At 44.7% G+C, this 11,379-nt stretch overlaps 4 protein-coding genes across 5 annotated transcripts; 2 read left to right on the forward strand and 2 right to left on the reverse strand.

The window, feature by feature from the left end:
• Window positions 1–3,256: 3,256 nt before the first annotated feature.
• Window positions 3,257–4,375, forward strand: LOC118511582. The gene is made up of 2 exons (XM_036054832.1): window positions 3,257–3,553; window positions 3,618–4,375. The coding sequence occupies exons 1-2, from the start codon at window positions 3,484–3,486 to the stop codon at window positions 4,154–4,156; spliced, it is 609 nt and encodes a 202-aa protein (XP_035910725.1). The 5' UTR covers window positions 3,257–3,483; the 3' UTR covers window positions 4,157–4,375.
• A 51-nt stretch (window positions 4,376–4,426) lies between these two features.
• On the reverse strand, window positions 4,427–6,675 carry LOC118511579 (DNA fragmentation factor subunit beta). Its single transcript, XM_036054830.1, has 4 exons — window positions 6,158–6,675; window positions 5,690–5,813; window positions 5,437–5,622; window positions 4,427–5,365 (listed from the first exon to the last, which is right to left on the reverse strand). Exons 1-4 carry the CDS (start codon window positions 6,308–6,310, stop codon window positions 4,578–4,580), a joined length of 1,251 nt encoding a protein of 416 aa, XP_035910723.1. The 5' UTR covers window positions 6,311–6,675; the 3' UTR covers window positions 4,427–4,577.
• A 58-nt stretch (window positions 6,676–6,733) lies between these two features.
• On the forward strand, window positions 6,734–8,611 carry LOC118511581. Its single transcript, XM_036054831.1, has 2 exons — window positions 6,734–7,231; window positions 7,307–8,611. The coding sequence occupies exons 1-2, from the start codon at window positions 7,171–7,173 to the stop codon at window positions 8,485–8,487; spliced, it is 1,242 nt and encodes a 413-aa protein (XP_035910724.1). The 5' UTR covers window positions 6,734–7,170; the 3' UTR covers window positions 8,488–8,611.
• Window positions 8,612–9,075: 464 nt separating this feature from the next.
• On the reverse strand, window positions 9,076–11,144 carry LOC118511583 (cilia- and flagella-associated protein 20). Of its 2 annotated transcripts, XR_004906164.1 has the most exons (3): window positions 10,736–11,144; window positions 9,520–9,936; window positions 9,076–9,460 (listed from the first exon to the last, which is right to left on the reverse strand). XR_004906164.1 is itself a non-coding variant. In XM_036054833.1 (2 exons), the coding sequence occupies exons 1-2, from the start codon at window positions 11,009–11,011 to the stop codon at window positions 9,610–9,612; spliced, it is 603 nt and encodes a 200-aa protein (XP_035910726.1). In that variant the 5' UTR covers window positions 11,012–11,144; the 3' UTR covers window positions 9,076–9,609. The 2 variants fall into 2 exon arrangements, 1 of the variants encoding a protein (XP_035910726.1); XM_036054833.1 differs by having other exon boundaries at window positions 9,076–9,936.
• Between the last annotated feature and the right edge of the window lie 235 nt (window positions 11,145–11,379).

Below are 11,379 nucleotides of genomic sequence, written 5' to 3' on the forward strand. Positions count from 1 at the left end.
TTCCATAAGCATAAGCAGCTCGTGCATCCCCGTGACTGCGGTTACTGTTTCTGATGGTTTCGCAGACGACGTCGGCTGTTGCTCTTCGGCAAGTATCTTCAGCAATCATCATCATCATCATCATAAACATTGCCCTTCGTCGTGTAAATAAAAATATGGTACGCCAGGCCGCACTCCTTCAAGTTCCGCATATAAGTTCTTGGGACGTAGCACTAAAAAAAATCTAACCTCTCTCGAGGTTAGCCAATGCTGATTCCATCAGAATTCTAAGTACATTTGGAATGAATTAAATAAAAAAAAGATAAATTGACACCTAAGCACACGCATACGTCATCCGGGTGGTGAGACGAGATGCGAAATCAACGAAATAACCAGAACCTAGGGTACTTTGGGAGTTGAGAGAAGAGACCTGCGGTACCGTGCCACCAACAATCGAGCTTCGTCGTTAACCGGGCGTGATAAAGATTGTCTTAAGACGCATGAATATTTAAACAATACTTGGGCGCGAAAAATTGTCACAGGGAGCCGAGTTGAGTTCTGGTCTGCAGCATTCTCTGTTGAACAATGACGCCACTCACGGGCGTGGTAATCTATGTCTATGATGAAGCAAACGTATGATTTATTTCCTTATGACAATGAAGACAATCAAAGATAACACCACCATAAAAACAAACTTTTTTGTATAAATCCGATCGTACTCAAAATATAAAGTAAATCAACGTAAATACTGTAATTACGTAAATACGTAAATAAGTAAATACTGAAAATTGAAGGCAATAGAGTTAAATTCATTTTTATTATACAAATAATTCAACGTTTCTGAACTGAAATAAAGAAACTCTTTTAAATTTTTTAAGAAAATTGCCTCAAATTCAAATTCAAATTTAACAGTCAACAGCCAGTCGTTATTTGAATTTATTTAAATTTTTCAACTGACGAATGCATTCATCCAATGAACAGCTTCATGTTTTATAAACTTCAATAAAAAAAGGTTGTTTAAAAATACTGCTTTTAATAGTTCGCGTTTGACTAGCCCCTCGAAACCCTCCTCTTTACGAAGTCGTACCCAGAAGTCCACGCGTAATCTTGGTCCGCTTGACGGTTATTCCCCATTGCACTCGTTTGTTTACTGTTCAAGAGCATCCACAACCCGGCGAACCTATCAACTTCAATGCCAATTGCACCTTTACAGCAAACCAACAATTCCCAAAAACCCCATGTAATGGAATGCCGAAGAGAAAACTTCAAACCCGTTTGCATAATACAATCAGCAATTTTGAACCACGCTTACGACACCTGACGAATCGCGCGCCTGAATCCGGTGTGACTCTCGAGAAAAAGGTAAACGAGTGGTCGTTCTTTTTTTTTACTCACTTCGAAAGTCGAAGAAAAAATGCCACAAATTAGCATAACAAGTCACATCCATCCGCACGACATTGCAACGCCAACCGAAACCAATCTACCGGGTGTTTGTGTGTGGAACGTTTTTCGCTCCGGAACCTGGGGTGAAAAGTTGGCCCGTTACGTGTCAATCGACAGATGAAGAAGCTTGGCAAGAAAGATCCACGGCACGGGCAATGATTCACGCAACCAATCAAAATGTTAATCCTTCACATCATTTTTACGCCGTGCAAGTTGTAAGCGTGGCGGTGGCGAACAGAACTGCTCGCCGCGAAAAATTAGGTGTGTCGCAGTGTCGTCGAGCTGCCTTGATGCATACAAATGGAGCGAAGTTTTCACCCGGTGACGTCAGTGCGGGGTTACATCGACAACCGCTGTTGTTGTTGAGTGTAAAGCGAGGGTGCATAGAAATAAACGGTAATATTTGTGCCGGCTTACGATTGATAATGAATGTGCCAAACGAACACAGGTGGCTGATATCTTCGTGCTCACTGACATGACACCCTTGCGGAATCATTTCGATTGGATCGAATTTATGTTTGAGGCATAAAAGGCCGTCATCTATGGGAGTTTTGAAGGTTCTAATTGCGTTTGATTGGGTTCTTTTCTCGAATAGAAGTCTTTTAATGATTTATCAAAATTTTTAATTTATATATTTTTTTATGGTGACGGTCTGATAATCTTGACTGTAAATGTGTCGTCGAGCGATTTTAAATAAATGTCAAATCATAATTTCATATTTTCTCTACTCAAACTATTTTTTAGGCCAGATGTTTAAATTTAAGAACCTTTGATCTATTTTATTTACTAGTAGCTAGAAAATCAAACACCGACCGATTCCTCCACATTAGAATCTGTCGCTTCTATCACCAGGCGGCTCCATAATTATGATCATATCATTTTCTAATTATTATATTCAATTGGACCACGATCAACTTATAAGCCTTCATAAAGCAGTTTATCGAATTGAGAAGCAATGATAGTGTATTTCAAAAAATATTTTCCGTTTTTACTGTTGTATTGAACGTATTGTAATAGACTTCCTCCAATGAGAAAAGTGCTGCTCGATCTCATATCTCGATCAGATCCTGTTACCAACTGCAGGTTAGCGATAAAATTTAAATTTAACTTAATCATTGCTGAATATTCCAAACCCTACGGATGAAGGATATCTTTCAATTTAGATTATATCTTTGCAGACCTGGTATGTGTTTTTGACTCTTGGTTCCCTTTTGTTGGGGCGGTCCGGTGGCCGAGGCGACAGCGGCGCCGGTCTTCACACGGCAGGGCCGGGGTTCAAATCCCATCCAGACCGCCTCCCCGTACGAAAGGCTGACTACTTTTCTACGGGTAAAATTAAGTCACAGAAAGCCAGAAATGGCAGGCCGAGACCTCTCGAGGTTGTAGTGCCACAGAAGAAGAAGAAGAAGTTTCCCTTTTGATTCCAGTTTAAATTTAAATTTGTAGAAACTGATTAGTCGTTCGTCAAACAATAGTAAAAAGCCATTCAGTTTTAAATCAAAAGATGAGGTAACGAGTGGCGAGAATGACTCTGAGGAGAGCTCGGAATATTTTATGCCTCGAAAAGGCCATTTTTTCAAGTGACAAATAATCGAGTGAGGCCGATAATCTCTTGGACGAAGGGATTACATGATCCAGGATTTTCCTGGCAACCTCCTTCTGCTGGTGGGTTCAAAAGCAACTGTAGATGTACGCTGTACTTCAGCGATTTTGAATTTTCTTTTCCAGCGATCTTTTATTGCAGTTTTAAATCTACCATAATACCTGCTCAAATTTATACCAAATTTATAGCAACCGTTTGACAGTTATAGCCGCGTATACATTGCCCAATTTATTACTTCAGTTTAACTGTCAACCGTAACTGGCACGGAAGCTACACGCTCTTTTTGTAAACGATTTTTGGTCAAGAAATACGAGTTTTTCCTCATTTCCTGCTTAAATTTTGAACAGAGAAGCAAGCGTTAGGCATCATACACGAAGTTTCCTACTCAGATCGTTCTTTTTTCGATTGATAAAACCATCTGTGCCGTCGCCATTCTGTTCGGTCGGAAGCTGCACAAAATGGCATCTGCTCGAGCATTCGGAATCCTGAACAACCAAAACCAAGCAAACGGAAATCAATTCGTTGGAAGTCAGTATTTCATCTGCCTGTATTACCATTTTTTCCTTCTATTAACGTTCTTTACATTTCACAGAAAACATTCAATCGCTAAAGGGAAGCGAGCAACGATCCGGCACCGCCTTTGCCCTGAAAGACCTAACGAACAACAATAGGGCACAGCAGCGCACCATCGTACACCAGGATGGCAAGGGCAAAAGCAACAGCAGCAGCAGCAACAATAAGCAGCTGAAAGCCACAACGAACAGCATCCTACACAAAATTGGCCTTACCAACGAACAAGCTGCTGCCTCCCGTAAACCAGCGTCCCACAGTTCCTTTGACATCTACTCTCCTCAATGTGCTGAATTCGCCTGGGGACAGGCATCCTGTCTGCGGGATGACCTTCTAGAACAGATGATCGATTTCAACGGTGTATCGTGTGACATTAAGCGTAAACCTCTGCCAGCTGTCCGTCCAGATCCGCTCGATCTACCGGATCTGGGCGATGATCTGTGGGATGAGGACAACTTCCGGCCCCTGAAAGACCATCGGCTTGCGTCGGTAAAACCGTTGGATCTTCCGGTCGATGATTTTCCTCTGGTGGACATTCAGGATTTAGAGTTTATCTTTTAGACTGTAGTGTTTGGTGTTATTATCTCAATATATATTTGTGTGTGTGTGTTGTACAAATTGTGTGAATCTCAGGCAGCATTTCGAATTGGCTGCTCCGTTTTGTAGAAGTGTAAGTGTAACCATTGTTAAAACCAACAAGGCATACATGTAAGAATAGTGCTAGACCGTAACCGAACTGATGTAAATAAAGACACAAAAGAACGGGAATGCGTTAAACAACTCTTCGTTCAAGTTTCTCAAAGCAAAAGAATTCATTTTAAACACGCTTCGTTTGGTAGGTATATAGCGAACACATTATTGCGCACATGAGGTGAACGTTTATTGTATAGAATATATATATATATATTTTGCTTAAATATTTGACTTATTTCGCGTAGATCGTCCGAACTACCGTAACTAGCAACCCCACGCGCTGTCCGTCCTACAGCAGTGCATCCTTCCTGGAGCGTAGATTGCGTTGAAATTGCTTAATATACTTATACTCCTCGCACCGATCGCAAATGATCGTCCCGCTCGAGATCAACTCGTGCACGGTCTTATCGTGGCAGACGATGTGCACCAGCTTCAGATTGCAGAGCGTAAACAGCTCCAGAAAGTACGTTATCACAGACAATGTTTTCCCTTTGCGGCGATGCAGCTTGCAGATTGCATCGCCCTCGCGCGACACCATACGCTCCACGTTGTCCAGTATGGACGGCAGCACCGTCCGGCTGATCTCGATCTGATGGTCCAGATTCCACACCTGAAACAGTATCAAGTTTTCACGGCTAGCGTACGGATTGATACGGTGGCTGTCGTATCGACACTTGTCCTCCTTCCACACGCCCATACACCGAAAGTCTCCGGCTGCGCTGCACAGCGCCACATTGTACCGCTCGATTTGGCAGTTGGGTCCGAGCGAATTTTGCACCAGCAGCTTTAACCGTTTCGGTGGAATGCGCTGTGCGTCCGGTTCATCGGTGTCCGGCTGCAGTTCGAGCCGACGCTGACAGCTGCGATCGAACATGCAGCTAAAGTAATCGAACCCTACCAACAGCTGCCGGAACAGTTCGAGCATCTCATCGATCAGCTCCCGTGCCATCGGGCTGGCACGGTACATGGAACATTTCGTGAGCTCATCCTTGGTTTTGTAAAAATAGCCACGAATCCGATCCTGTCCGCGTCGCTTCATTACTTCCTCCTTCGTCTTTGCCGCACGATCGTCAATGCCTAGCAGTGGGGGAATCGAACGCGTTATGGACCATGTCCCCAACCGTCGTGTTTGCCTGTGGCGCACTCACCTACAAACCATTCCTCGTGATCGGTCCGACAGCTCCGCTGTATCAGATCATCCCGACCGCGTTGGGCGTTGAAAAGAATTTTCGATATCTCTGGCTGATTATTGCTCACAAACTGCTGAGCTAGCTCGCCTGCATGGAGGAGATCCGTGTGGGCCGATTTAATGGCGTTGTACATCAGCTCAAAATCTAGAATCAGATTAAATTAAATCATCACTCGATTGCAATCATTTTTAACTAGCAATACCAGTCTTACCAGTCTTCACGATAGTGTCCTTGGCCGCCACGACGAATAGTATCTGGGCTGGTAAGGTCCGGAAGTATTCCTCGTCGGTCACTTCCACGCCATCCTGGGCAAGATACACACGGCATTCCGAAAGCTGTGGAGCATATAAAATTGCTTTTTTAGTTTGCCTAACTGTTACTATTATAGAAAATAGATCAAATCTCAAAACTCCAGCCCAAACTTCAGAATGACCTTGACACAATTCCTTTTTACAATTGGTCCATACATAGTGATAATAAATCCTATCAAGGACGATCACCTTTCCGGGATAAGATGCTGATGGCTATAAAAAGTATTGACCTTTCAGCACCGATGCACCGTTGCATCGACCGGGTGCATAAACGACGCCAAATTCGGACGCCAAGCTGCCAAACAGGTCAATGCCACTGTCATTCACACAAACACACACACACATTCCAGGGCAGTCAGGTTATTTACCTTGAATTTTTCCGACGCCTTTGCCCGGAGCATGCGAAGTGAGTCCGCTGCCACCCCGTACTTGCGGCTTCGCTCGACGTCCGTAATTTTGTAGCCCTGGAGTGGGCCACCGCCGGTAGTCGTTTTATCCTTCGCCGAGAACAGGTTAAACATTTCCGAGCCTTTGGTTTTTAAAGCTCGCGATACAAATTACTAGCTGCGAAAATATGAAACCGCACCAAGAGACCGTGAAACCTGCCGTGAAGCACTCAGGCGGAATTGCCGGAAAAGGACAGAGAGCCGTGGAACACTACGTGCACTTGTACTCCGGGCAAACGGCAAACTGTCCCGGACTACCCGGTTCGTTCTCGCTACTGCAGCTGCAAGCGTGATAATGACCTTACTGGCTCACGGAACACCGAGACGCTGCTTTTCCATACGTGGGCCGTCGACGACATCGAGCGACTTGTTTTTGCTGTTCTTGTTTACGCGACTCTTTGTTTGGCAACAAATGCGTTTGCGCAGCGAGCGTGCGGAGCAGGTTGCGTATCGAACAGCTGTTTGACGTTTCGTCAGTTGACGTGAGCGATCCATATCGAGATCGATCGTTTTTGGGAGTAAAAATATCGATTCCACTTGCATACAGTTACACAAAAAGCTTTTGTATTTTTAAATTACAAAAGTAAAAAACACTTTGAGAACTTTTTTGTACCGAAAATCATGTTTGTATCGAGCACAGCAGTCAACCAACAGTCATAAACGTAAAGGTACCGCCTCGCAACGTAAACAAACGAATGCGTCAACGAAACATCAGTGTTATAAATTCGTGCATGCTCGCAAGTTCGTACAGGCAATGTAAAATCGTCTCAAAAAGTGTTTTGTAACTCCCAATTCGGGTCTGCAGGTGGCCAGCTATCGCATCATTTTGCTGGGTCAATGTTTGTGTCGTAAAACTATATCCGAAACATAAACGCTTCTCAGACAAATCTCGTCACCTGTGAAGCGAAGCAGCAACACGTGGTGGCAGCGGCAACATGTCTAGCAAAATAACTAAGGTGGTAGAATTAAATCCACATGAAAACCATCCCGTAATACGTAAGTGGTCTTATCTGATGAAGGTCCGTCATGCTTTCAACTAATGCTTACCCTTTCCCGCACATCCGGGCACAGTGGAAAATTTCGGAACTTACCTCGAACACCGGCAGCATGATATGAAATGTTTGTTGGCGCACAACCCATCAACGGGCACGAATGCGGGCGTTGGCAATGTGCTGTTGGTAACGGGCGAGAAGAAACTTTACTGCGGTAACATTGATGTGCAACCGGCAGACTCGGACCAAACCGAGCCGTTGATGCGCACGTACGTGGCCAAACGTAACAAGGCGACGGGCAAGATGCGACTGGTTGAGGTCCGTTCCAGCACACTGATGCACATCAGCCTCGACCGGCCGGCGAATAGCAGTCAACCGAGCGCTGCGTTCGACGAGCGCCGGCTGTTAAACATGCAGAAAAAGCTGAACCCTCGAGCGGCACGCATGAAGGAGAAGAGAAATAGCAAAATTCTCGATCTGTCCGTGATAGAGGACAAGCTGCAGAGCATGGCGTCGGAAACGCAGCTGAAGGGTGTGGAGGAAGCGTGCCCGGTCAAAATGACGGTGACCAACGATGATGTGCAGCAAGAGCTGCAGGCTAAGCGGAACCCGGATGCGAAAACTCTGGGCGATCTTTACGATGCCGAGCGGGTGATCGGTGCCGACGTGTGGCGCAGTCTGACCGATGCTGCCAAGGAAATGCTCCAGATGCCGGTTGAGCAGATCACCATGGCCAACAGCTATCTGGAGAATAAGGTTAAAGCCGTCATGCAGTCGAGCAAACCCACGACCGAACCGAATCTGGCGATCGTTCGGACGTGTTTGTACATGGACGTGATGGTTCGGCTCGTAGGCCCCAAGGCATACGAATTGACAAAGCGTGGAAATAACGTTTCACCGTTCACCAAAGTGCTGGATAGTACGATCCGGAAGGGCTTTTTGCAGCATGTACAGCAGGAATCCAACACGTCCAATAGGGTGACCAAGTACACTCGCAAAAAGGCGCTCGTGTACTATATGGCACTGCTGTTTGCGCTGGAGAAGCGTCCCGTAATCGAACTGGACCTGTTTCATAAGTCGCTCGAGTTGCCGCGCAGCGAGATCGTCATGTGCGCATCGGTTGTCGGTGCGCGGTATCTCCCCAAAGTGGGCCAGTTTACGATCGGCAATGTGAAGGTGAAAACGGAGGAAGATCTTGCGGCAAACGCGCTGGAAGTTTTCAGAAAGGCTTCCCGAGGTCCGCGCGGGCGTAGAAATTAACAGCAGAAAAGAAGAATGTGTGGTGTCTCGTATCTTGCGTGTTTCAGTCCAATCGATGAGGTCCATGTTAATGCTAACGAATTATGATCAATTAATAAAACATATAAAGTTTTATGTTTTCAAACCTTGTGTTACTATGAGCAATGTGGGGCGGATGTCGGGAAGGAGCATAAATAGGATAGAAGGATTTGGCCTATTGATCGTGAGGACCGTGGGTAGAGGAAACGTTTTCCTCTCAGGGCACTTCAGACGACGAGATCTCTTGATGAACAAAGCCTATTGGACGAAGAGGTTCCTTCAACTATGAAGGTAATTGAAATAGAATCGATCCCTTTGATGATAAATTATCTTGGTAGATGAAGCGTGGACCATCAGAACTCCTTGACTAATGGGGACTTTTGGTAGATAAAGCTTGAACGACGTGGCATCTTAGAAGTAGCAGCCTCTATTAACTACGAGGACTCTTGGTCGATGACATTTGGGCGACGAGTTCTCCTCAATTGAAATATTAGAAGACAAAGCTCTTTATTAAGCCTTGCTAGGCACTAAGGAGGAGTTCCGTCTGAATAATATAGTACAGACAACCTGTTACTTTCATGCCTCAATGTTTTATTTAATCGATTTATAAATAAAAATTAATGGCCATTAATTTCTTAGCCATTTTCACGTTTGTCACACACGTTCCACACACACACGACGTCTACCATTATAAGCCCAACCGTTGTCTTACGTACGATGTCGTTTGCAGTCCAAAAATTAAATTTGCGAAGTTGAGTAAGGCAAAACAAAGAGTACCGAAAATTCCACACCTGCAAACTCTGCCAGCCGTACACTTACATGAAACGTTGTGCATTATGTTCGTCTGGGTTATTTTTTAAGGACACTTTTGAATCCGAAATTCAAATTTGAATTTGATTCCGATTTGCCAAAAACGGGGTGGGTTTTTTTTTTGCAAATCAAACACTAGTTTAAGCTGCAAACAGTGATACGGACTGTTAAATTGAATCAAGCGTACGAAATATTTCCATTTACCTTATCGCTATCGTTCTACGTGGTAGATATTCTAGAAAAAAGCACACACTCTTTAAGTCTTTTGCTTCGAAAACCGGTATTCGGCATCGCCTAGCAAGCCTGCTGGGCGATCGCTTTCGATTGAGGTTTTTGAATCGGCAGGAACAGCTTAAATTCTGCTGGCAGTTCATCCTCGGAGTAGAGCCGGTCGGAGAAGTACACGCGCCGTATTCGGCAGTTGGCATGGATTTGTACGCGCAACGTCTCCACATAGTTGGTGCCGTACGCACGGCGCGTGAAATCGGACAGATTGAACTGGATCTGATTCCAACCTTCGTCCAGCCTCATCGGCATCGTACAGATGAATGGTTTAACGCGGGTCGTCGATTGGTAGTTGCTGGCCCGAAACCGACGGCGCACATTTTTATCATCCAGCACCTGGTACAGAATGGGAGAATAACAAGGGTGGCATTTAAATTGGGTTGGACACAGAAATGAGGCCGCAAAGCAACAGAAAGCGAATTTATCTAATTCATTTAGTGAAAGTGTATAACTACAAGGATACACGCCGAATCTCACGAAACCCACCCCCAAAAGGTGGTATCGGTGACCTACCAAATACTAATCAGTACTTAACGAGGGACAAGAAAAAACAAGAATCGAACGCCCCACTAAAACCTGCCAATAGACCGCAACAGACAGAAACGGGGCAATGTTTGTCTTGAACCTGGTTTGGTCCGTACAATAACCCCAGGGCAACGTTAAACAAACTTCGACTGTTCAATTCACATGATCTATGGGATTAAATTTGATGCTCCCTACAATGATAAGCAAAAAGTATCCTTAATTACATTAGTATTCGAAAAAAATTGAATGGAGAAACAATAAAAAACTGGAATTAGTGTGTGATTCTCTCCCCCCAAAAAAAAAACACACAAGAACCTCTAGCAGACATGCATTCTCACTTCCGCAGTCTACTTGATTGGTTTGTTATGACAACGGTCATGACACTTTTCACTGCTGGTTCCCGAAGGATTTTCATGCCGCCTGCTCGTTGTTATGTTGAAATCATTGAACTTTCCACATACCCCACATGGGAAGAAAGCGTTGGGGAGTGTTTTTTTGTTCCCCCGTATGGATTGCTCACGACTGTGATTAGCAATAAATGCCATACTACCACGCCTTGGTTGAACCGCACTGGTACTGCAGTACCTTCGCCAGCCGGCATTTTACTCACCTGCACTTCGAACGTAAAGTATTTCTTGAGATTTTTTATGATCATCACCAGAAAGGGCAGCTTGATGCCGAGCGTCTTTTTCGGATCGGCCGGACAGGTGATATACGTGGTGCTCACGTTCGTGCCAATGATTTCCAGCACCAGCGACTGAATGTCCTGATCGGTGATGCGCTTGATATGCCCGTTCCGCACCTTCTTGTCCCAAATTTGGAGCGGTTTACTGCCTATGCTGTATAGTATCGAGAGAAACCCCGACTGGAACGTGTTTTTAAACATGTTTTCGTTTTCTACACTCGCTGGTACGGGAAAATAGCAAGTAACTTCGGTAGTCCTGTTCGATCCTTGACTTCCTACTGCCGACAGAAGCGCGGGCACTGATGCCGTGTGCGAAGTTTTCTTTGGCTGCTCTTTGTACGGGCCAGCAACTGTCAAAGTTTGTTTATCGTAAACAGAGCACGTTCGCAGCCGGGTCTTTATGGCGATGAGGCAAACTTTCGCCCGGAAAAAATGGGACAAATAAGATATTTTTATGAGAATACTTTATTGAATTAAAATGCTTAAATAATCTCAACTTCCATCAATACGTTCAAAAAAGGCTTGTCGTGTTATTTAAGTCACATAAAACGTAATGTTAGGTGTAAGAG

The sequence above is a fragment of the Anopheles stephensi genome, chromosome 3 (genome assembly GCF_013141755.1).
Source record: "Anopheles stephensi strain Indian chromosome 3, UCI_ANSTEP_V1.0, whole genome shotgun sequence".
In the NCBI taxonomy this organism is placed as follows: domain Eukaryota; kingdom Metazoa; phylum Arthropoda; class Insecta; order Diptera; family Culicidae; genus Anopheles; species Anopheles stephensi.